This window comes from Lytechinus pictus, chromosome 8 (genome assembly GCF_037042905.1).
Source record: "Lytechinus pictus isolate F3 Inbred chromosome 8, Lp3.0, whole genome shotgun sequence".
In the NCBI taxonomy this organism is placed as follows: Eukaryota; Metazoa; Echinodermata; class Echinoidea; order Temnopleuroida; family Toxopneustidae; genus Lytechinus; species Lytechinus pictus.
In genome coordinates this window covers 14,118,379-14,146,083 of record NC_087252.1, presented here as the reverse complement: position 1 = coordinate 14,146,083, position 27,705 = coordinate 14,118,379, and the positions used below count along the sequence as shown (strand labels likewise).

Below are 27,705 nucleotides of genomic sequence, written 5' to 3'. Positions count from 1 at the left end.
TTTGTAACAAAATAAATAAAATCAGAAAATTTTTGGATTTCTAAATTTCCACAAGGGGGGGGGGGGGGATGAGGGAGAGGAGTCTCTCCAAAATAGTGTTTTTTGTGTGTCACATCCCTCAAAACAAAAGGAAATTTAACTCTCCCATACTAGTAAGTGTTAATTTGATCCCCAGAACCATCCCCAACATCATCATCATCATCTTCATCATCATCATCATCATCATCTTCATCATCATCATCATCATCATCATCATCACCACCACCACCAACAACACAATAGCCATTGTCATCCTTGCAACCTCATAACGGCAATAAGTACTATAACACACATAATTATATGGACCATCTCTGCCACACAAAACGGATAAAATATGAGGGGAATGAAATTTGAGATGAACTTTGACCTGGAAATCATTCAATAAATAATCTTGGACACTGTTTCCCGAGTATACAGTGGGTGATTTCAAGTTCAGTGTTCACCTATTGGTGAGTATAACACCAAACATAAAATGAAGATGATCCCGAAAAGTCACTCACTAGTTGTTGAGATGTCAATAATGTGATCTGGTTCAGTTTTACAAACTCTGAATAAGTTTTGGAGCTAAGACAATCAATCCAAATTCCAACACCAACACCAAGGCCAACAATGGACTTGAAATCACTCTGTATATATATTCTCAAAAAGAAAATGAAGGATCCGAACTAAGACAAAATGACAGTCAAGAAATGAAAAGAACTTCCAGAATCGTTTTTCTTTCAATCTACATTTTATTCCTGAAAGTCTTTACAATATTTATAAAATCTTGTTTTTTTTCTCCTTGTAATGTCAAATGATATTACCTATGAACTACAGCTTAAATACAGTGCAATGCTTACGGTACATATCAAAAGTACACATCATGCTTCCAACACCATTGTCTATTTGAGATATCTAATACTGCTTTCACATCAAGGTACCATCAAAATTTGGTCAGGCCCCGAGCGATCGGTAACTGTAAGTATGTGCGTATCATGATCAGCGCATATTTCACACTATGCACATTGATGTCACAAGTGATGAATAGGGCATTTTGATCGGTCGCTGAGTACGATGTGCTTTCACATCAAGCTTGCATTGGTCGCTGAGTATGATAAAATGCTTTTACATCATGATTAATGATTTAATCGGTCGCTGGGTACGGTCGCAGCGACCGTACCTTGATGTGAAAGCAACATTAGTTTAATACCAAAGACTATTCAAAGGTTCACAAACAGAAGGCTTTAATTTAAAAAAAAAAGTTTTCAGAGAGAGAAAAAAAATGTTAATCTAATGATTGTTTTTACTAACAAGCAAATCTATAGACATGCAGAGAAATATTGCTTTACTTTAAATACAATTGAAGCTTGCAAATGAGTGATGTCACAATAAGGGTGCAATTCAGACAGATGGTTTATGAAAAACACAAATTAAGTTCTTTACACAACTTTTCAGAAACTGTTACTGATTTTTTTTTCTCTTCAAAATCTCAAAATGGCCTAAAATACCTACACTGTCTTAACCTTCTGTTTGTCAACCTTTGATAATGTCAAGTAATATTTGTTATAATGCAATATTACACTGCAAAAACTCCGGTGTTGATTTAACACCAGCCCGGAATCTATATGTCCACACCAGAGAAGTATTGAAACAACACCAGTTTGGAATCAAACTGATGCTTTTTAATACGAATTGGTGTTGTATAAACACCTATCTGGTGTTAGACCAAAAGGAAACTGGTGTTGTTTAACACTTCTCTGGTGTGGACATATATAGATTCCGGGCTGGTGTTAAATCAACACCAGAGTTTTTGCAGTGTAAAGGGGAATGTTCTTCATGAGCATGATATATGCCCTTACACTGTTCTGTGCTCTATACTATGATTCTAGTTACAATATCTACATCTCCTAAAATAAATAAATTAAGCTAATATATTACCTCTCGTCATAATCAATAAGTTTTACACAAAATATCAAAGATGAATTTCTGATCGTGATATTAAACTATGGAGGAAGCTACTTCAAAGTTGTTGCAATGTATAAAAGACAAACTGTATGCTGTTAGACCCTGGAGTCCCCGACCCCACGTTGGCTGGAGTGGGAAATACTAGTGGTTTACACTGGAAAATACTGTCTCAATAATGGTTGATAAAAATTGAAAAATGTATAAATGCATTGCCCAGGTCTTTCTCAAGCATATTCTAGCATTTCCCTGTACCACCCTATTCATCCTAGTACTTCCCAGCATTTACTAGTTTTTAACTGTATTTTGCACCAAGGTGGGAAATACCTAAATTTCCTGGAAAATAGCCAACCCTGCTCCAAAGGGTAAAGAAGCACATCCGTCAATTGCACTAGCAAACTAATTGATTATTGAACAGTGTAATATTTTAAACACTTTTACACAGACATTCCCCCCAACATGTACATGGTGAAACAAAGCATAACATGCCAGCAATATGACCTCAATAAAACGTAATGCCGATGTCAAACTATTAAAACAGATTCCAGCCCGACGAAAGCTATTACGCTATGTCCATTTGAACACCGCTGGTCAGAAGCAAATTGTCTCAGTGGTGTGATTATAACATAACTTTAAATAACTTGGCTACTTTGAGATTTGGAGATATAAAGGTACATTCAACTCAAAAGTTAGTCGAGACTTTGGCCAATTCTTCTCATTTCCCCCATATGTAAGCATTTAAATAAAGGAGAATAACATACATGCATACACATATAAAATATCGAATACAGAGGAATAAACTCGAGCTGTAACTTTACCGTTCGGTATAAATTGAATTGAAATACATGAAATCATAATACTGTATGTTTTCTTTTTCAACATATCATTAGAATGTGACACCTTTGTTTTGCAGCAATATTACACATACAATTGTGTGTACTTAGTATTTGTTGACCTTAAGGACAAAGTTTTAGAGAAAACAGTGCAATTGTCACCTTTTCAACAAGACAGGAAATCACTTAAATTTTACAAAGGAATCCCCCTTTAATGGTGCCAAAACAATCCAAGATGTACCAATGTTTAAAAGATTACTCATGTATCTGAATGGCTTTGCATACATATCAAGCACACCATCACTTGATTAAACATTTTAAATTCAAGACATAAAATACCCTTGTTCAGACATAACACTACAAAGCTTGGCAACATAGTCAAAAGGGAGGTTAACCCTGAAGAAAATTTTGTAGTAAAATCACCCGAAAAAAAATCATGAAGGTTTGAGGAAAATCCATCAAAGGTTAGGAAATGTATTAGAATGTCAAGTTTTTGATGTGACATCATTTAAACACGCAGCTACCCCATATTTTATGTAATATAATATGCATAAATTTCAAATTTGTAATGGTTCAAGACGATAAAAAATTTCTTTCTTTCAGGGAAATCGGTAGAGACCGAGGACCAAGAAGTTTATTTTAAACATAAATTTGTGATATAGGGTGTTAGGTTTGTGAAAAAAATCATGAGACCTGGTAAAAGTCTACAACTCAGGGCTATTGATTAGTATAGAAAATTTAAAAAACATTAAGTACGTGTACATGACGATCCAGAGTTCGGCTGCATTTTTATCACACTAGTCTGCAGGGCTTGCATGACGGCAGATTATAATGTGCAAGTCAATAGGACTCCATTTCCTAAATGGTCTGCAACTGTCTCCCCATTATCCGATCACTATGGAAAACATTGCAAAGTTCTGGGGAGCGTTTCATGAAAGGATTTGTCAGAAGTTTTATCTGACAAGTCCTGTTTTATCCGACATTTACCATAGTAACATTGACTTTCAGCCAATCGGATTCAAGGAAAGTTGTCAGATCTGTCAACTTGTCGGACAAGAATATTGATGGATCACTCCCCAGTTGTATCACATCTGAACAAGGCTATTTCATCAAAGATTTTTCTCAAAATCTTCTCTTTTTTTAACTAGTGCAAATTAACTTTCGTTCTTGAAAAAAAAAAAAAAAAAAAACACATACATGTATACTATTGAAAATTTGCAATGATTTATTGTACATGTACATCAAAACGCTTGTATGTTATTGCACTCAATAGAGATTATGGTAATGTAACGTAAGTGCTAATTTACAAATCATTAAATACAGATTCAAACATGATGCATATCATTAGCAAAATATATGATCGAAGTCCAATGAACTTCTTTTTATCATCTCCTTCCCTTTCTCTTCTCTTGTTCTCTCTCTCACACTCTCTCTCTCTCATACACTCACACATGTGCGAGGTGATGTAAGTTTCATGTTGAATGACACACCTTATCATTCAAAGAAAACTATTTGTATCAAACAGGAATGGCAAATAAAACAAAACACTTTTGTGTAATAAGGCAAAGGTAGAGCTGTATCTCTTCAGACTGCTGATGGAAAAAAAAACTTTTTCTAAAATATAGTTAGATTGGAGATTGCGCATTCAGCTATGCAACTCCTAAGCCATGGAACCAACTGGTCACTGGTCACCCTTTCTTGTGCTGCATGATATATCCTTATGTATCTGACTTAGCACCTAAGAACATGTTTCAGTCGTGACTGGTGACCCTTTCTTGTGCCACATGATATATCCCTATGTATCTGACTTGGCACCTAGGAACATGTTCCAGTCATGACTGGTGACCCTATCTTGCGCTATATGATATATCCTTATGTATCTGACTTGGCACCTAAGAACATGTTCCAGTCGTGCGTAAAGTCATGCATAACATTACAAACAGCTAAAGGACCATTCTTGGTCACGTGTGTGACCAAAATTATGACAAACCTTGACTTTAATTAGTTACAAATCTAAAAATAATTTTTATTGATTTAGTAATTCAAATGTTATATAACATTAACATGTTTAGTCAGCCATCATTTGGAGATATTTTTTGCTGTCTCCAATATGCAGGCTCAATGTCAGAGGTCAAAAGAAGTGGATCACGTGTGTGACTTCACACAGAAGCTTGATTTTGACAGTTAAATTGAATTTTCAAATTCCTGTGAAGTTTAAAATGAAATTAAACTTTCAAAATCATCATAATTAGTTATAAATCTCTATTTTTGTTAGATTTATAACTAATGAAAGTCGAGATTTGTCATATTCAGTTACACATGTGACCAAGAATGGCCCTAAATAAAACACCCACCAGCTTTGTGAATCATTACCAAAGAAAGGCTTCGAGCATAAATTAACTACTTCATAACAAAGTTGTTTGTCAGATCATGCGTAATTTCAATTATAGCTTTGCAACCCCCCCTTGAATATACAAACTTTGGTCCTGATGAGATTACGGTGAGGAAGAGTAGGTTGCTATGGAAACAGATCATCAGATCGCTTGTTCAGGAAATACGCACTGGTTAACGATACTATAAGCACGATCATTCCCATTGAGAAAGTTACCGTCTGCGAAGGGAAAGTACAAAATCAAAAGAAAAGATGACAATTACTTTACGTATATGGTCTTTAAAGATAAATATCAGTTGTGGTAACGATCTCAAAATGAGTTCGAACAGAATCCAAAAATAAATACCACCCAAGTGTTTGTATGTATAAATAAGAAATATGTGCCAAGTGGCTCTGGAAGAATGCTTTTTATCATTTTTTCTGCTATTTTTACAACAAACTTTTCTTCAGGGTGAATTTCCCCTATGTTTGTAAAAAAAAAAAGGGGGGGGGGAAATGTCTAGAAGTAGAGACTTATTTTACATCCTACCACAGAGAGAAACTGTTTTTCTCTATGTCGTTTTATAGTGCTATGGAAAAACACCTGAAAACAACAAATTTTATAATTTAGATTTATCCATAAAAATTCTAGTCTAAATCTGTGGTTCAACTACTATGGATAGCCATTTGTGACATAAATCTCTAAACATAGAGGTTAAATGAATCAGCCCATTGACACTTAAATAATTCTTAACTGTCTGCGAAGGATAAATATGCCAGTTATCTTCATCATCAATCAATAAAGAAAGAGCACAGTATATTATATACAAAGCATAAAACATAAATAAAATTTTGACAAATGTGGCTTTCCATAGATATATCACAGAGTTAGACAATGGCCTGAAGTAAATTCAACCTCAGATTATGGGACATACGCTTCAGTATATGAAACGGCTATAAAACTATGAATTTTGTCCATTTTCATAGCTTTGCTCACTGCAAATACTACTACAACAACAAAAACAAATCGGAAAAAGAAGAACCTAGTTACATGTTATACCTCTTGACTTCTACTTGGTTTTAGGAAAGCCCTTATCCTGTAAGAACCTCACTGTAACTCAACAAAGCAACTAAGACAAAGAATAGTCTAGTGACTTACCTCTTGACTTCTACTTGGTTTTAGGAAAGCCCTTATCCTGTAAGAACCCCACTGTGACTCGGTCCACGTGGAGTAGATCGTTGAACTCCAGTCAGGATTATCAGCATCAAACGCGGGTGAGACAGCAGGAGCAATCTGCTGCGTGCTCTTTACACATAAGCCATGTGTGCCATTGAAGTCAGGACCAGCTACGAAGTGGTAATTCAATATCTGTCAAGGAAATAAGAACATATTTTTTTTTCTTCGGGGATACTTGTCAAAACCTACTACCTAAATCCGCAACGATGGATAAGCTCTAACACTGCAGTGAATGGACATTTTTCAGGGCTCTTTTGAGCATATTGGAGGTGAATTCACCCTGAGCCCCAATTTAATTTTCCTTGATTTGTGTGAAACACTTTTGGAATAGAAACAGAAGGAATTACACTTCCTAATTCGGTGGATTCACATTATGGTGCGCCATCTATAGGTTGCAGCGAACAGGCCAAATTTCAAACTTCAGGGTCGACATCGCGCGCAGGCAGCACACTGTGCTAGCGTACTGTAATGCGACTGTGAAGCTTCAAAAATGAAAACCATATTGCAAGAATTCACGAAAAATGGTATAAATTTTGCTAAGAAATATGTGGGCGAATTTCTCTCCCACCTCCTGGACTGAGTTAACAGCATATCTGGTCGCGCCATGCATGCATATGCACTTTAGTACTACCACGCGCAACAGATGTCGACCTTTTCACACGAGTTATTGCGAATTTCAACCTGTTTGCTGCAATGGATAGATGGCGCCCTATATTGTGAATCCACCAAATTGTTGAAATACAGATACGGTACCTAAACCCTAAACCTAGCGGCTATATATAAAGTTCAAACAGTTTGAACAAAATTCTGACATTTTTGGCTTCCCATAATTTCACCAGAATTAGACGAGGGCCTGAGTTAATCTGGACTCCCGAATATGCCACCTACTCTATAGAGGATTTTTTTTATTTTTTTATCTATTGGTATATGCACTTGACCAGCAGCAGGGCTGAATGGGTCAATTTACAATATCAATACAAAGTACAAAAAAAAACCATAACAAGTAAAGTAAATATAATTTTTGGCTTAATGATTGAATGGCATCAATAATCATGGAGAAAGAAAGAAAGAAAAGTGAGGAACCAGGGGGGGGGGGTAGAAGTAGAAATGTATTGCAGAATGAGACACTTGAGACGGGGAAATAGAGGGAGGTCAGAGAGACTAAAGAGAGACAAAAACCAAGAAAATTATAAATATTTTCAAAAAATTAACATAAGTACATTAGTGAACATTCTATCCATTTACATATATAATATATCTGGCTACATTTCATGGCATGTGTCCCCAGGCCATCCTATTCATTGGTCCCACTCGGAACTTGATTAGTCAGTGAAAAGATGTGTGGAACTTAGACAGATACGACAGAGAAAAGCCAATTTTCAGAAAACCGATTTGTGACAATCACAGCGGTCTCTCATCCCGGAGAGAAATGGCAAAAATTTACGACAGTTTTCAAGAATACCAAGCCAGAACACTGGGCCGGTAACGTCCATTCACCTGATCATTTTCACCGTCTTTACAGTTCTCCTTTGCCGCATCCTGTGTCATTGGTTCTTTGTCCAGTCCAAGGTAATAACTAAGGAGTTTACCAACCAGGATAGTAACAGAAGAATGGTGACCGTCAACTCCTACATAATAGCTATAGGCGCTGTTTGATAAACCTGTCACGAGGAAAGAGTAAAAACAAGTATTATCTACAAAGTGAATCCCACACACGATCAAAAATCGGAACCAGGGCTCCGTAGCACAAAGGTTAGCAATGATCGTAAGACATTTTTCTCCGATTGATTCCATTGACTACAATGCAAGATCAATCGCTAACCTTTGTGTTACGGGACTCAGGGCTCCGTAACACAAAGCATAACGTTTGATCGTACGCTTGATTTTTACGATTTTATGATTGTAGTCAATGGAATCAATCGTAAAAATTTGTTCTACGATCATTTTTGTGTTACGGGCCCCAGGTTCACTTTTATATTTTTCAATATAATCATAAATTGAGATTTCTTCTTCATTTTGATATAAAATCAACCAACTATTTTGAAGCGTGTTTGCCAATTTGAGGATCCCCATAGAAAGTGATGCAATTTTTTTTTCAAACATCCATAACTATTATTTTATAATTGACATTGATGAAACTTGTTTTAAATTGCTCCTTTCATTTTCAATAAGAGTTATTCACTCAATGGGATTTGTTTTCCTTTAGCTTTTTGCCCGTCACGATTAGAATCACTGCTGTGCCGCATTAATTTCGAGGTGCAACCTTAAGAGGGGTTTTACATAGACTATGCTACTTCAGCTCACAAAAGCTTTTGATAGGTTCATTGTAAAGAAAAGCTTTGTGTGTACACAATACACTGCGATGCACACATCACTATTGTATACATGTATGTGTGTTAGAACAATAATATACAAATAATGCACGTAAGCGCGTGCATGCAGGGGCAAATAATGAATGATGTGCGAGAAGAGCCAATGGATATACCGAACCGAGGTCACCGAGGTCGAGCACAGAGTTCATTATTTAGGTCCTCTATGCACAAGAATGCATGCATTGTTTGTTTTATACAATCCCCCCTCCTCCCCCATGTTATTTGATCTAAATTCTAGATAATTCTAGATCATCCCAGACCTCATACTATCCTGCACTCTGACGTCAGAGTGCAGGATAGTACTTTTGGTATGACGTCAGAGTGCAGGATAGTGCATTTTGGATGCAATAGTGCAATTTGCTGAATGTCATGTGATCCGATTTGGACCAATCAGATTACAGAACATTCTTGGGAGTTGTATAAATAATAATGTACTGTGTGTGTATTGTGAATAGAATGGGACTTGAGTCAAACTTGGCAGTCTGCTGTATGTGACTCTAGTCCACTGGCGTAAATCTGGTCCAAGCACAGGGGGGATGAAAGCAATATATTGACCTGACAATTAAAAATTTAGGGGACACCCCCACACCTAAGGCTATGTATAAGGGTGTATATAACCGTGTACATAATCCTTTGTCTTTCAGTTAAAGGCCGCTCTAAGAATTTTTTTTCAATGGCTATAATAATGAATTTGTTGTGTTATAAACTATATACTGAACTACAGTTAATACCCAAATGCGAGCGAGTGAAGCGACCGAGCAATTTTTCAGTAGTTGGAAGACATGGTGTGATTATTGGATAATGCAGCGAATGAGCATAGTAAGCAAGCAAATTTTCAGGTGGAAGACAGAATGTTGGCTCTAAACCTCTTTCAAGTGGTGTGTAATTATCTTATCATGGGCCAGGCCTGCATGGGCTATAATGTACAGGGGTATATAACTGCAAGCACAATACTATCTAGGGACAGTGATTTTCCGCGATCGCGAAAAACGGACGGAATTCACGGAAATTGCCTTTTGAAACGGAAAGTGCCATTTCAAACGGAAAATCACGGAAAACATATTTTTTCCTCAGAATACACAGAACAGCAACAGTAATTACTCCAAAATACGAATATTAACTGGCCACAAAACCTCACAAAACACGATCTCACTTCACTACAAAGTATGACAATTCACACATCGTGACTGCTCTTGACTCCATCACTCTCGATCGTACCCCGCGGGCCTCGCCCGCGTCTTGGCCGGCGGCGGGGTCGGCCGTATCGAAAACATTCACATGCAAACAACACGGTCGTGTGTTACTGCCCTCTACATTTGAAGATGTAACAGCACGATATTCCGGTCTTGAAATCCAAAATGGCGGATAGGCTACAGTCGTTGACTGGTCGAAACGATGTCCAAAAACCCCCAAAATTATCGATAAAATTTAATTTAACAAAAAAATAATGCTAATAATGTGAAAGGTAAGGATGTATTTACACATGTATGTCAGATATGTTTGTGAAAATATTTTGTGTACCCGCATAGATCCGATTAGAGCGGATTCTACTGCGTTGTTGGTACAGTGGCAGATACAAATTTTGACCAGCGCAGCGCGAGTGATATATTGCTACTGAATGGTAAACGGAATTGCCAATTTTCCGTGTACACAAAGTCTATGGGGAAACGGAATTTCCGTTTTCTGGCATGCTGAAACGGAATTTACGAATTTCTGAAACGGAAAAGGCAATTTTTTGAAACGGAAAATCACTGTCCCTAACTATCATCTTTCACTTGAAGGACTTAGATTATAAGATTATATTGGGAGATGATGGAACATTCCAAATTTTGAGCAAAGTCATTTATGAAATATTTATTACATTGTTGTGTTAATTAATGTGATTAAAGTCCCCTATAAATGGATAAAAATGGTAAAGATGAATGTTTCATTAACGGCAAAAATTCAGTAACTCATTGTATACTTTTAAATAATACGCAGGCCAAATATTTTTAATACAAAATCCTCGCTTCCACAAAGATACCAGATGACCCCCTCCCATATTCACGAAAGTGTATTCAAAGGATGATTTAGTACGCTTATGATAAATGTTATAATCATATTTGAAAATCATCGGAATCACACATTCATAAATGGACTTATTATAACTAAACTCTCATGATGCAGTGGATATAACCTTTGCAATAAGCTAAATGTAGGGATTTGTCACGGCCATATTCTTGTAAGAATATATTTATCACGCGACTGCGTGAGAAATTTTGCATTTTAGGATGCTAAATGAGGCAAATTTGAGCACTTTGACTGCATTTAAAGATGAATCCACACATTAACAATATACGCCATTTGATGATCAAATTTATTTTTCTATCTTAAAAAGTGGGGGGGGGGGATGATTGTACATGCCATCTCCCCCCTCTCCGAAAAGTAGGGGGGATGTATCTGCCCATCCCCTTCGGGATTTACGCACATGCTCTAGTTGAACAAAGCGGGCAAAGAGTTAATCACCACCCACTATGGCATATATTTTTGCAATGTACCTACAAAAATGAATGATAAACTTACTTTTCCAATCATCAGGACTGACTGCTTCTCGAATTCGACTGCAGTTTGGTCTCTCATTAAAACAATATAACAGATCGTTTACCTAGAATGAGTAAAAAAAAATGGTCAAAAAGCTATGAAAATGCAACAAAGAAGTCACATGTTTCATCAGACAGGCGATTTCACAGTCAAGACAGCCCAAATCGTTTCTAAAACTTCCCAAATTGCTGTACTTTGGGGCAAACGTTTTATTAAGACTCGCCCCAATACCTGCCACACAATATTAAAAGTAATGACATTTTACACTTTTGCATTAATTCAGTGAAACATTTCTATGCATGTCTTCATGGATATGCAATGAGCAAACCGATGTTGTATCCCCACTTATTTCTTTTATATTTGATCCTATCAAATCGTATTTATTTACATCTAGTCCTCCAATTATGGAAACAATTCGATTGACTACTGATGAGTAAGGAAATCACTGCTGCAACTCATTTTGGTAAATGGGAGACATATCGTACACAAATCTCTGAAAATACAAAATGCTCTAATAATAATAGGCATTTATATAGCGCCATCTATCTAGAAATATTCTATTTCGAGGCGCGATGTTGATATCATTATTACCCCAGCTTTAGCTCGAGCTGACTTTCAGCGCTCATGCATTCAAGGAATTAATCCTGCCGGGTGCCCATTCACCTCACCTGGGTTGAGTGCAGCACAATGTGGATAAATTTCTTGCTGAAGGAAATTACGCCATGGATGGGATTCGAACCCACGACCCTCTCTTTCAAAGTCAGAAGACTAATCCAATTGGCCACAACGCTTCACAATGTCCTCTTATGTCTATATGCTTCATACATAAGTCATTTGATTGATGATACTTACCAGGTTGACATCAGCAACTAGTATGGAGGCATTAGCGCCTGGTCTTGCATACAAGTAAAGACTTCTTGCTATTGTAGTGGCTAAGCCTGTAAGGGTCTAAACAATCAAAATTTGAGGATAGGATGTGAGTTTCTACTTTTAAAACTTTATTCACCGCTAAATGGATCGGGTATATAACATGCACATGTATTGTGGGTGAATTTGAAAGCAATGATCGCTGCATGGAGATAACAAAAGCTGAGAAATGCAAAATGCCCAGTCTAATACAACCATAACTCATGCAATAATTTAAAATAAAGTGGTTCAACCTGAAGGAATTCAGAGATAAACATTTATTTTAGTGGGTAGCATGAGCCATACAGTACATTGGTAAACATAACAGAGGTTTTGTTTTTTAAAGTTTCTGAACCATGATGTGTCTTGAATTTATTTTGTTGATGTAGATCAAAGACAGAAAAGAGAATTTTAAAATACCTTCTATCTCGGCATGCTATCTTACGCACAGAGAAATTTATGCAACGTTTTGAGCTTTATGCAGATTTTAGCTCTGACATCATGAGCGCTCAATGAAAGTTACAAGTTTTACAAGAATTTTCAGAAAATTGATTTATTTTGCAACTCTGAAGATACAAGAATATTCATGTTAAGACAATTTTTAGAATACGACCCCAGATTTTTAAAAGTAAAATCAATATTGAGCAATGTTTTTAAAACTAAGATAATTTGCTTGATTAAAGAAAAATGCCAGTTGTGGTAACAATCTCAAAATTAGTTCGAAGAGAATTCTATAAAATGACCACCCAAGTGTTTGTATGTATGAATTAAAAATATGTGTCAAATGGCTCTGGGGAAACCTCTGTAATTGATGAGAAATGAGCAAAAAAAAACACAGAATTCCATAAAATATTGGGCATTTTTCCAACCAGTATTAATACACTGTTCCACATATACCTATTTGTGTTTTTATCAGTTTTCAGCTAAGATTTCATGATTTCACATAGATGAGTTGATTTCAATGTACCAGATCTAGATCTATGACTCAGTCTGTAACAGTATTTAACCTTGATTTAAAGGACTTTCTCGTGAAATAACTGTATGCTGCAACTACTTTCTTTTACCTTTAACCCTAACTCTCCCGGGGTATTTTGATTCTTGTCCTTCCCGGGGGGGGCCATTATGGCCCCCCCTTAAGATCTCGGCCGCCGATCGCGCGAGCGATGCAAAAATTTGCACGCTGGTAGTGTGCGATGTAATCTACAAGGCTGTATGGTAAAATTTTCCAAATTAATGAGATTTTATTTTATATGAATTAATTATGCTAAATTATGCATAAATCATACTTTTTGCTCTAATTCACTAAATAAAGCTCCTAGAGTGCTAATTTTTGGTAAAAATATTCTTTGTAGCATTCTTAACAATCGCATTAAAAAAAACTTCAGTTTGGAAATCAATTTCTTATGTATTTTATTGTTTTATGAATTTCTTATGTATTTCTTTGTTTTTTACTTTTTGTTTTTTATTGTTTTTTCAATGGAAATTGTTCCAGACTTGATTCTGATCATAAACAAGGCAATATAAATTAAGTTTAATCAGTAAAAGTAGAAATAATGATACATTTATGAATTTTGGCTAAATACACAATTTGCATTGGATTTGTACATGAAATCACGTTTATGAGCAATTTTGGGTCTGACATGCACTTACATAGTGTTGCGTAATGTCGTAACCGTGTACCCGGGCGTCACAAATTTGGGCTCAAAATTTGCGCGAGACTTGAAAGTAAAAAGTCAGTGAGCGGCGAGGTCAAAAAATTTTGCGCAGCAGATATATCGCGAAAATTGTCGAGGGGGGGGCCATAATGGCCCCCCCCCGGGAGAATTAGGGTTAAACAATGCTACTAACCTGTGCCACTGGGAAGATCGGTAAATAATCCGTGCTATTATATTCAGTAAAGTTGATCCCAAAGGCCTCAGGAATGTCCAGACGACTGTTGTAATACCTAGAATGAAATATAAAGAAGGGCAAATACACGACTTAAACTCTCCTCATCATCCACTCAAATTGATTGGATTCAATCTCCATTTCACAAATACAAAAACCAACACAAAAAGGTGCCATAATAATATCAGTTGATACAAAATCAAGTGCGTGGCTTTCTAAAACCTGTGAGGCTGAATTGCCAAAACACAGTGAAACACAACATTGATAACAGTAATAAAACACCAAATCTAAAAATCCATAATGAATTCAATGTATTTTTTAATAAAACCACTCGATTCGAGGAGAGTGGAGGGGTGAATATGGCACATGTATCGCAGTCTACTGAGCAAAATGCACATGCAAGGATGATCTTGATAGGTCATTTCTATTTAGCGATTAATTACTAACCTGACACAGAAATCATATTTGCTTACTAATTTTACATTCCATGCTATGATCTGTGATGACTACCCCCATAGGATGCAGAAATCATATTAGCTTACTTATTTTTATATTCCATGCTATGATCTGCAATGACTACCCCCTTATGACTCAGAAATCATATTTGATTACTTATTTTTATATTCCATGCTATGATCTGCATTGACTACCCCCCCTTAGGATGCAGAAATCATATTTGCTTACTTATTTTTATATTCCATGCTATGATCTGCAATGACTACCCCCTTAGGACTCAGAAATCATATTTGATTACTTATTTTTATATTCCATGCTATGATCTGCAATGACTACCCCCCCCCCTTAGGACGCAGAAATCATATTTGCTTACTAATTTTATATTCCATGCGCTATGATCTGCAATGACTACCCCCTTAGGATGCAGAAATCATATTTGCTTACTTATTTTTATATTCCATGCTATGATCTGCAATGACTACCCCCTTATGACTCAGAAATCATATTTGATTACTTATTTTTATATTCCATGCTATGATCTGCATTGACTACCCCCCCCCCTTAGGATGCAGAAATCATATTTGCTTACTAATTTTATATTCCATGCGCTATGATATGCAATGACTACCCCCTTAGGATGCAGAAATCATATTTGCTTACTTATTTTTATATTCCATGCTATGATCTGCAATGACTACCCCCTTAGGACTCAGAAATCATATTTGATTACTTATTTTTATATTCCATGCTATGATCTGCAATGACTACCCCCCCTTAGGACGCAGAAATCATATTTGCTTACTAATTTTATATTCCATGCGCTATGATCTGCAATGACTACCCCCTTAGGATGCAGAAATCATATTTGCTTACTTATTTTCATATTCCATGCTATGATCTGTGATGACTACCCCACTTAGGATGCAGAAATCATATTTGCTTACTTATTTTCATATTCCATGCGCTATGATCTGCAATGACTACCCCCCTTAGGACGCAGAAATCATATTTGCTTACTTATTTTCATATTCCATGCTATGATCTGCAATGACTACCCCCCTTAGGACGCAGAAATCATATTTGCTTACTTATTTTTATATTCCATATTATGATCTGTGATGACTACCCCTGGTATGTCCGTTCCATTCCTCAAGAACTGCTGGAAAGAAGCTGGTGGAAGCGGTTGGTCCAGGGACACATTGTTCATGGTGACATTCACTGCATAGGATTTCAACAGCTGCATCAGTCTCTCAGTCTGAAAGGAAAGGTAAAGGACATTTTCTTCAGGGAGAATACTGTATTACATGGTTTATATGTTATTGTTATTTTGCCCGCATTACAATGATCATTAAAGGAAAATGAAACCTTTAAAACAAGATAGCTTGTGGGAAAACAGAAAAATCAAAGAAACAGATCAACAAAAGTTTGAGAAAAATTGAATAAATAATAAGTTATGAGCATTTAAAGTTTAGATTATCATAATGTAGATCCTTCAGTTGCCAATGCGACACAGATGTGTGATGTCACATGCGAACAACTTTCCCATTACTTTTCTATATATTTCACTTAAACTGTCTCTTTTATCATATCTATTAGAAGATCATGTATTCTTTGTATAGGAGTGCATGTAATACAGATTTTCAAAGAATATATTATGGATAAAAAGTTTGTATCAGCATAAGAAAGATAAACTAAAATGCATTTCGGGGGTATTTTATAGTCCATCACAGGAAAAGTTGTTCACATGTGACATAACACATCTTTGTTGCATTGCCAATAGGAGGATCTCCATAGCATTAGTGATCGCAATTTATTCAAAAGCTCATAACTTTCTCATTATTTGTCTGATTTTTCTCAAACTTTCTTTGATCTTATTCTTTGATTTTTCTCTTTCCACACAAGCCCATATATTCCATAGGCTTAATTCCCCTTTAATTCCATTTACCAAGAATAAGCTTCATGCATGTGTGTCAAGTACATGTAGATGTTCATTATCATCATGAAATGTTTTCTACATGGACTCATAAAACAGGCACTCATCAGCACATCTGCTACCCTTGGTTGCAAATATGAAATATGTGCAGTCTTCACTCGCTGGGAAGAATTCCAAATAATTACATGATAAACAGCCAATCTTTCCCTCCATATCTGTTAAAAATACAGTGTCTGCTAATTTTCCACTCCATGGGGAGCACATTACATGATTAACCCACAGTTTCATTCCATATACATGTACAGCTCTTTCACTCTCTATGATATAATGGTGTTGATTGCACACTGTCCGAAGACGTTCCAGGTGCTAGCCCAGCGAACTCTCAAACACATTTCCCACCCCCTGTGGAATATTCTAATGGTAAAATGAATTAAAATGTGTCACTAATACCCTGTTGAGTAGGTGCATCAGATTGGCTCCATGCTAGCCTTGCAGCCTCTCCAAAACACATTTTACACACATTTCCCACTCCCTGTGGAATATTCTACTGGTAAAATGCATTAAAATGTGTCAATAATACCCTGTTGAGTAGGTGCATCAAACTGGCTCCATGCTAGCCTTGCAGCCTCTCCAAAAACACATTTTACACACATTCCCCACTCCCTGTGGAACATGCTACGGTTAAAACGCATTAAAATGAGTCACTAACACCATATTGAGTACTACATGTAGATGGATCAGACTCTGCTCCAGGCGCTACCATTGCAGCCTCTTCAAAGCACACTTTACACATTTCCCACTCCCGGGGAACATTCTACCGTAAAACACACAAATATGATTTACTTACACCCTGTTGGGTAGATGCATCAGACTGTGACAACGGGTCAATGTGCATGTAGAAGTTGTCTCCCTCTGACAAGGCAAGCTGTCGCACCTCTAACACTGCAGCAACCGTCGACAGGTTGACCTGGGAAGGCTGTGTGTTCTTCTCGTCAAGCTTAAAGGGAAAGACTCCTTTCTTCATGTCGTACACCATACGCGATGATCCGATGTAATCATAGCTTTCCTGTAGAAGACATCCAAACAACACGTGAAGCTTGTGAAAGTTTAAATATGATATTTTCCTATAGATGCTTGTTTAGAAATGACAATGACCTTGACACCCGGGCCAAATTTCACAAAGTGATTTGTACGGTTTTCCACAAATGTAAAACAATCAACCACCGGGTGCTTTAAACTTTAATGGGGTGCAAATTTTCCTGAAAAGTATGACAAGAAAAAAAAAGAAAGGTCATTGCCTATTTTACTTATTTTTTATAAATTTTAAAATCATAAATATGTTTTGCAGGTTTAAATGGATTTATTTTATGCTATTCATGATCGCAAAATGTCTCTGAAATAACAATAAAAAACAAAGGTTAAAAAACAAAGGTTAAAAAACAAAGAAGTACATAAGATTTTAAAAGACAACAAAATACATAGGAAATTATGTTTTGGCATTTTGAATGTAGACATTAGTTGGAAACTTAAAAGTTCATATTTTCACCAAAAATTAGCACTATATGAGCTGTATAAAGTGAGTCAAAGGCAAAAACATACACAAAAACACATCAAGGGCAAATTCCATCGCTTACTTGCATAATTAATTCATTCAAAAATAATTAAAAAATATTTGTTTGAAAATTTTACTATACAGTCTTGTAGTTTACATTGTGCTCTACGCATGGGCAAAGTTTCACGGCTATCGGGCGATCAGCAGCCGAGATCTGAAGGAGAGGTCAAATTGACCCCCCCTATCTTGCTCTGAAATAGTCCATTTAAATTAGGGTTGGTGTGTAGGCGTGTATCGAGACTACAGCTATATTGAGCAAAATACAACATTTGTACAACTTTCTGAAATAGAAAAAGAAACTTACACCTTGGAAGAACGTGAACATGATGTTTTTCATGTCTTGTTTGATTTCTAGAGGAAGTGCTCCGATTGCCTGGGCTGCAGCGAGTAGGGTCACAAAACCGGATACTGTGTTTTCCGCTCCTTGTGAAGGGAATAGTGAGTAAAAAAGTTCCGCCACATCAAGCTGTATGGGGAGAAAGGAGAAAGACGGTTAACTATTGTGGAGAGTTGGGTCGTGGGTTCGAATCCCAGCCATGGCGTAATTTCCTTCAGCAAGAAATTTATCCACATTGTGCTGCACTCGACCCAGGCGAGGTGGATGGGTACCCGGTAGGAAGAAATTCCTTGAATGCTTGAGCGCCTAGGCAGCCCAGCTAAAGCTGGGGTAATAATATCCAAGTCCTTTGGAAGCGCATAGAGACGTTATTCATAAAGTATTATGCGCTATACAAGAACTGACTATTATTATTAGATACACATAGAAAATATTTTCAGCTCCATGTGGTATAGATTGACAGGAAATGGTATGTAGAAATGAATCACACTGTAGATGAAATGCTTCAGAGGGGTACTCCAGGCTGAAAATAATATGAATTGAACAGATTGGGAAAAATCAGACAAACAAAACACTGAAAATTTGATCAAAATCGAGGAATCGAGAAACAATTTTGTGGATGTCTTCATGAATATTATTCAATGAGCAAACTGATGTCATATCCTCACTTTTTCTTTTGTATTTTATTACAGTGTATATGAAATTAGGTTTATTCAAAACTTTTCCCCCAAGAACTAAGAAATTTGGATTGACAATTGATTCAATGCATTAGATATTCATTGCTGCAACTTATGTCGTTATAAGGGAGATATATCATTCACACATTATGAAAAAATGAAATAATTATGATTTCACGTAATAACATACATGTAAGAAAAAGGGAAGTGGGGATGTGACATCATAAGCCCACCTAATGAATAATCATGATATGCAAATGACTCTTTTCGTAGAATATTGCTAGACTTTAAAATTCAATAATTTCGTTATTTGTTAACAGATTTTGATGAAACTTTCAGCATTTTGCTTGGTGAATTTTACTCATTTATTTAGATATAAATATTTTCAGACTAGAATATCCATAAAACCAAGTAAGTTTCTAGAAATTAGCTGTAGAAAGGGCACAAGATTCTCATTCCTGATTTCAGGAAGCTACGGTGACATCATAAGAGGCAGGCAATTTCGAAGTTATTATTTATAAAGAAATCTAAAATACTTTAACTTCAGGCCCTTTACTTTTGCATTTTTATTAAGAAAACATCCTGGAGAATTTCCCTTGCATTTGTCGCCTTCTTATATAATTTTGTATAATTGTATTTATGCATGTGATGTATGTAATGTTTTATTACCAATGTTTTATAATGTGAGCAAATCAAATTTCCATATGGACAATAAAATGAAATTGAATTGAATAATGAGCTGATTAAAAGATCAATTTCTTTTGTAAAATTACGTTCATTTGCTAATGAAATGTACAAACTGTGTGTGATTGGCTGCCAGGCATGACATCACTTTTCACACGGTTATAGTTTGTAGTCATTTCAAAGTAGATGTCAAGAATTAATCTAATATTTCAGACTTTGTTTGTTTGTTTTTATTTCCAAATAAGAAGTCATAAATAAAATACATGAAAATCATGAACACATCTACAATGGAGGATAGCCCATTTCAGTGATATTTACAAAATATCACTGTTCTTCCATGGGGTCCTAATTAAACGAAAATAATTAAAAAAAGATGTAAAACTAAAAGAGAACCTAGCTAATTCAAAATTATATATAATGCAACAAATAATCAAGACTGATAACTTGGGATGGTAGTTTGTTGCACAATGAAGCCCCCCTAAATAGAAATGTCCTTTTACAACTATTCGTTTTTGGTTTTGGAAGACGGGTTAGTGTACAAGTACGAAGAGAATATTGATAAGATTTAACAGGTATTGACATTTTCATGTATTCTGGGGCAAGATTATGTAGAACTTCGAACATCATTATATACATATGCTCACAATGATGAATCTAAAATTTCAAAATTTTGTGCACTACAGTCAGAGAAAATGAGTTTGCTAACTGTTTTATTGGGCTTAAAAATCTTAAGTTCAATATGTTGATTTAAGTTTTGGAAATTTATCTGTGCTTCAAAATTCATGAGTGCTAAACCTCACCTGAGCTGCAGCTATAATCATTGATTCATCCCCAAGAGGATTTGACTTGTTGGTGGGTACAAGAGTGGCCCAGACATTCCAATCTCCCAGAGGATCACAGTAGAAACCTGAAAAAAAAATACAAAGGATGCAGATGAATAATAGATTCTTTATATTTGGGGACAAGTCTGTTTGAAGTTATCTGTCTCAAAACGATCAAACAATCACAGATCGTTTTCAGTTGATGATACACTCACCTTACACCATGGAAGTCTACATGTGGGACCACACTAATGCCAATATTGTAGTCCAACTTTCCTGGTGTTGACTGAGTGTAACACCATTAAACAATTTTTTAGAGCAAAGAAAGAAGTGAATAATCTTCATTTTTTCAATAGTTTCCAACTAAAATCAAAACAATTTCAAGGAAATATGGAAAATATATGGTAATTTATTGGATGTAAAGATGCAAAATGTGAAATTTCAGCAACATTTGGTAAAGACCTTTCTTTACCTCCCACGTCAACCCTTGACACCTATTTATTAACGATGTTTCACAATTTTCAAGTTGTGGCCCAACATGTGCAGAATCTGAGTAATGACTCAGGCCTTAGCTCAAAGTATGTTAGATGAAATTAATAATAAAATATAGAATGTAGAAAACTGACAATACATGAAAGTGTCGCCTACTTGATTCCAAATTTGTAATCCTTTGTGTTCTCCACATGCAAGTGGGCGTGTCCTTTGCTCCAAACATGAAATCATACATCTCACCGGCACACTGTGGGTAGGGTCTGGCTTTTCCCTGGGCATCTGGTCTGTTGTGCTCCTCATAACACTAAGTTAAAATAAAAACATGAAAAATGTGCACACATATTCAAAGCAAATCTTCTTGACGACGACATATCCATTTGTGAAATACAGGAATTAAAATGGGCGATTCGAATTTTGGTGAAGCACAATTCAAATTGTCATCACTGGCATTAACATCTAATATGAGTTTACTGATAAGCAAACAAATTCATCCCAAGAACAATTTCATTTGAAATCAGGAACTGTGCTAATTCTATTCTTTTTTATTTCTTTTTGAATAATTGACTATAATTCTTTGAACACACATGCAATTATCTGCTATCACTGTAGGAAAGTAGAAATCCTGGGGGGCGTTTCATGAAAGGACTTGTCGGATGTTTTATCCGACAAGTACCATTTTATCCGACAGTTACCATAGTAACAGTACCTCTCAGCCAATCAACATCAGAGAAAGATGTCAGATCTGACAACTTGTCGGATGAAAATGTTGATGAAACACTCCCCTGAACAATTATACCCTGTTAAGATCTATCTCTCTCTGGTGTCACACTAGACAATCGTCTGGAGCGAAAACGGCGTGAAATTCCTTATCAGAAGAAGAGGTGCACATTGGGGCCGTTTTATCATCTGCGGTAACCGCGAGGTACATCGTCTTCCTTTGGACTTGCGAATTGCGTCGTCATGGCAATATATCAATCAAGGGGGAAACGATCGCGCAGATGAAGGACTTTCGTTTTCTATGCCGAGTTTAAGCCAAGACCGTTTACATCTCAGTGCAACAGAGCATCATGCCGTGTGACCTCATTCATCCCAAGAACAATTTCATTTGAAATCAGGAATTGTGTTAATTCTATTCTTTTTTAAATTTCTTTTTGAATAATTGACTATAATTCTTTGAGCACACATGCAATTATCTGTTATCACTGTAGGAAAGTAGAAATCCTGAACAATTATACCCTGTTAACTTTAACTCTCTCTCTCTCTGGTGTCACACTAGACAATCTTCTGGAGCGAAAACGGCGTGAAATTCCTTAGCAAATGACGAGGTGCAGATTGTGGCCGTTTTATCATCTGCGGTCTTCCTTTGGACTTGCGAATTGCGTTGTCATGACAATATATCAATCAAGGGGGAAAGCGAGCGCTGCACAACGATCGCTCATATAAAGCACTTCCGTTTTCTATGGCGAGTTTACGCAAAGACCGTTTAGATCTACACTCCTACAAAGGATCATGCCGTGTGACCTCACAATTGTGCTACACTGTCTAGGGTAATATTTACCTTGCGATTACCTCAGATTCGTGCTTTGTGCTTTAGATCTACATTGGACAAAGGACGACCTGCGGTAGCCTTCGAGGTTACCTCGCCTTTGGTGGTAGATCTAAACGGGGTATTATTCCGCACTTACATCTTTGACAGTCTGCACATCTTCAGAGTTTGTGAGAGCAAACACAGGAATTCCTAGATCCATAAAACTCATGCCATTTCCATCAGTGTTCCATAAGACCTTTTGGCAGTTAGAATATTCAGAATTGTCAGCATACATTCCTATTAGAATAACAGGGGAAAAACAACTGAATGATCGTTGCATTTTTAAAACATCAAAACATACCATACATGAGATATTATATAACATGTGTAATACATGTATATAAACTGAATAAGCATCATAACATATTATAGCGGGGGTGGGGGGGGGTGTTTGACAAAGATTTAAGCATGACTTAGAGTTGCACTTAAATGCCTAGCTGCGTACAGTATTAAAGGCATGACCGCATTGGTCAGATCACGCGAAGGAGGATGCAGACACTCCTGCGTATTGATCAAGAAGATTACGCGTTGCACATCATGTACGCGTTGGCATTTAAGTGCGACTCATTTAAGTAACTCATACTTACATCTTTGTGAAACACCCCTGGTATTATATTCATTGTCCTCAAAATTGTGTACATGCATGCATAATTGTACCGTATTATTGTATGTCTTTCTCCTGTCTTCTGATTTGAAATGTAATATGATTGAGAATGTCATGGAAGCATGCCAAATTTCAGCCTTCTGGCTGCCATATGTATGCATTTGTGCATATGGAATTGATTTGAAGAACAATGATTAATCTCCAAATTTGTTGTCTGCTGACATTTCAAATGATGCCAGCGGAAATTCAGTAGGTTTTAGAAAAATACAAATGGGGCTAGGAAAAAGGCACTGCCATTGAGAGCATCTTGGGGTGATTTATTATGTAGTTTCTGCAATCCTCAGAACAACCTTAATTGTTTATTTTCACTGCAGCTGCCAATATGAAATATAACATTACAGAATGCATACATGTACGTTGCATAATGAACAAATGAGATTTATGTCTAAGCCCTACTACACCCAGGGGATGGGGGGGGGGGGGTGCAATGAAATAGCGAAGGTAGAATCAGCCCCCTCAGCATTACGGGCAATATGGTAATTAAAAAATGTTGAGCAAGACTCGAAAGAAACGTTCATGAAAAGTGGTGTAGAATCTGACAGTCCACAGAATTAATTAATCTGCTGAAATTTGTGAACAGCTGAGGACCCCCCCCCCCCCCCGGGGCCTTGTTAGGCATCAAAATAGCCCTGTCTGTCTAAATGTACCTACAGCACATAATGCCACAATGGAACATGACTCATTTCAAAAACTCAACCTTAGGTTAAGATTTCAGTGTTGACGACGTCGCCATTGGAAAAGCAGTGCCTATAATCTCGCTCTGCTATGCAGGCGAGACAAAAATGGAACATTACTTATTTCTGGTGTGGTAAAATGTACCACAGCTTGGGGCACGCACGACTGCTCCCTACATGTAGTACTGTGGGATGGGTTGGAGCAACTACCTCCTTGGTTGGAGCATAGAGTCAGCATAGAGTATACTATGGGTTAGAGGCTGTGTGCACAATAACAATAGACCCAAACCCCCTCAAGTCCTGTGCATTCATCCATGCTTGGGTGCACAACTCAGCAATTCTGCATAGTCAGGCCAGCCAAGGGATCTCATCATCACTTGGAGAGTCAGATATACCGCACAGAGTACGCGTTTTTCAACCTACTAAAGGCAAACTACTCCTCTTCGCCGTTTATCTCGACAATCCGGGTTCCTTCTTACCTGGCTAATTCCCGAGCTACATCTAATCTATACTGTGGGATTAATTGGTAAGATATTTTTGTTTTTTCTATACTAGATTACTTACCATAGTTATCATTGGGGCATGATTTGTCTGGTGAGAATGGTATTCCGTCACTGATCATTGACATAGGGTCTGAGTGATCCACCATGATCCCATTCACCTTCCCTGAATCAAGTAACCTCCTCACATTTTCTCTGAAAATTGATGATAAAAGATTCAAGACTTGAAACATAAGGGAGCGTAGCCCGGTAATGGTTTAACTTTTATTTCAAGATAAATCTCAGTTTACTCTGGAGCCAAATTTACAACATTTGTCATTGTTTACAGAGTAATAGTTTGGAAAAAATATGAATTTTACAGACATTTATCCATATACTTTCCCTCTTCAAATTGGCAACTATAATAAATGTTTAGTGAAATTAATATACACATATTCAATTATGGAAATTATTGAAAACATGAATAAAGAGCACACAGTTTCAATCAAACGTTGCTAATTTGCATGCTTAAAACGGTGATAAAATGGTTTTCAATAAATTGACAATTTGGAGAGCACAATGACTAGCTTCTGATAAATAACTTTTCTTCTTTGACGCCATGTATCACAGGTACATGGAGTAACATACAGTTATAGTGGGAAATAATTATTTTTAGGTAACCTGAAGAGCATTTGCCATCACAGAGGGTTATCATGTCTAGTTGGGCAATCCCTTAACCCGACCATTCAAGAAAATGGCCCCCTACATTGCCGACAGGCCGGGTCCAGTTCATCCAATCCCTTTGTATATTTGATAGGCCTGGGACGAATGTCATTTTTACCATTCGATTATTTCCCGAAAAAACAATTGAATGATTTGATTGTTCGGCGGGAATCACGTCTTGGAAGTCACAATAGTTGACCTACTTTATGGTGACCTCCCGAAAGAAGAAGTTCATCCAAATATTTCGGAAATTTTTAGGTAAATTGTACCTAGTCTGCAGGCACAGACCCCGATTGAAACTTTGATCAGCAAGTGTGTCTCCACGCAAGACTAGCACATACAAAATTTGCTGTTTCAATTTGAGCAAGAGGGCCTTCAGTACACAAGGCATGAGTAGGCTGCACATTCAGATCCTTTACTCGTGTGAAGGGTTTGCACAGCAGACTAAATTGTACCTGCACATTTGTATATTTGACTGATAATTTTCAAAGAGCGTCGGGTAAACCAGACCCCACCTTTTTGGAATTCACGGGGCCCTTTTCTTGAATGGGCGGGTTACGCGCCCAGACGTGACAACCTGCTGTGATGGCACAAGCCAACCTGAAGTATTTGAAGGCAAAAAGAACCATGCATGCTTTCAAAAGCTGAGAATAAATGCCCGGGGGGCCAGTCAAATATATTGCTGTACACACGCGTGACCAAGAAATTTCCAAACACCCTCTAAACAAGTTTTTCTCTGTGTGCAAAATAACCCCCTAAACAAGTTTTTCGCGGGCTTTATTTACACATTTTGGCCCCTGAACAATTTGTCGCCAAAATATGACCTCGTTGAAAAAGCTTGGGAAAAAAACGTACCCTAAACACGTTTGGCTAGTCTTACAAAAAAAAGCTTTGGAGAAAACACATACCCTAAATACGTTTGACCCCGCGATTGATTCAAAACCACCCTTCTTCTTGAAAATCTGTGTTTTTGATACTCTTAACGAATAGACGCGCAGACCGCGTCCAAAACTGAAAAAACACCCCTTTAAACGCGTTTTTTATGTCACGCGTGCGTATAGCAATATATTTGACTGCCCCCCCCCCCCGGAATAAATGCATTAAAAAAATCTACAACCAAGCAAAATCAACATGAGTTCAATCTTCACTTACAATGTAAACATTTGTGGCGTCATCAACGCTATGTAGGGAGTGTATGTTCCATTAACCAACAGCCAATTTATATCAGCAACATTTTCTATGAGATGGAGGACTCCATTGTTCCCATTGAAATCACCTGTGATTAAAAAACAAAGTATGTCAAAATAACATATCATTAACAATTTTATACACACATAGAGCTGAATGTGCAACATTCATATCGTTGAACATGTACTATCTACAATGTGCCGCTGCACAGTCATGGCCAGTGAATGTTGGGGCCCCTCAGTTATTAGGCCAATATTAAGTCAGACAGAAACTGACCAACATAAAACAAGAAAAAAGGGTCAAATCTACTATAAAAAAGAACATTTAGCATATCAGGGGACGGGGGGTTCACAAAGAGTTCAGTATGACTATCACACAAACCATAATCTGATTGATGGATGCAAGGAAATTGCGAATCCCATGCACATGTTCAGACCGACGCGGTATGCGACTCTACATGACACTTTTATCTTGTGAAACATCCCCTAACTCTACTTACTGGTACAGCCGATCTGATGCGTGGCATTGAATCTCCGTACACACTGACCAAAATTCATGATATCATAATAGATCATATTATGAGTTTTTCTGCTTGGGGATTTGCTGGCTCCATGGATACCGTCCAACACTGTTGAGAGAGAACAAAAGAATGGTGGACATTAGAAAACAGTTTCTGGATTCATGCATGGTTATAGGAATTAAGTTAAGAGCCCTGGGGAGCGTTTCATGAAAGGACTTGTCGGACGTTTTATCCGACAAGTACTGTTTTATCCGACAGCTACTATGGTAACAGTGACTCTCAGCCAATCATTATCAAGGAAAGTTGTCAGATCTGACAACTTGTCGGACAAAAATGTTGATGAAACGCCTCCCAGGGCTCTTAACTTAACCCAAGGCATCGGCCTTTGATGCCCTCAGAATGGCCTTGATGCCCTTCTTAATATTTGTAGACTGAAGGCCAAATAGACCGGGGGCTGGGAGAGCTTATTCAGCTGATCGGGTACATAAAGTTTGATGGTACCATCATGTTGGCATGAAATGAGTGGTGAAGAAAATGTGTTGCTGCCGGGTCATTTCCTGTACGGAAGGCCCAGAGGACCCCAATTTTGTCGGCCATCTTGGATTTTTCATGAAAATCAATTATTTTCATATTTTTGAACAGACAATGGGAAAATATGAGAATTTATGCCAAAATTTTCATGCTTTGGGTC

General features: G+C 37.0%; 1 protein-coding gene across 1 annotated transcript; it reads right to left on the bottom strand.

The window, feature by feature from the left end:
* Window positions 1–820: 820 nt before the first annotated feature.
* LOC129267140 (nicastrin-like) lies at window positions 821–27,117 on the bottom strand. The gene is made up of 15 exons (XM_054904880.2): window positions 26,994–27,117; window positions 26,459–26,582; window positions 24,669–24,799; window positions 22,864–23,003; window positions 21,335–21,482; window positions 20,666–20,772; window positions 18,472–18,633; window positions 17,403–17,621; window positions 15,711–15,877; window positions 14,128–14,224; window positions 12,226–12,321; window positions 11,356–11,437; window positions 7,919–8,082; window positions 6,344–6,553; window positions 821–5,424 (listed from the first exon to the last, which is right to left on the bottom strand). Exons 1-15 carry the CDS (start codon window positions 27,067–27,069, stop codon window positions 5,332–5,334), a joined length of 2,016 nt encoding a protein of 671 aa, XP_054760855.2. The 5' UTR covers window positions 27,070–27,117; the 3' UTR covers window positions 821–5,331.
* Between the last annotated feature and the right edge of the window lie 588 nt (window positions 27,118–27,705).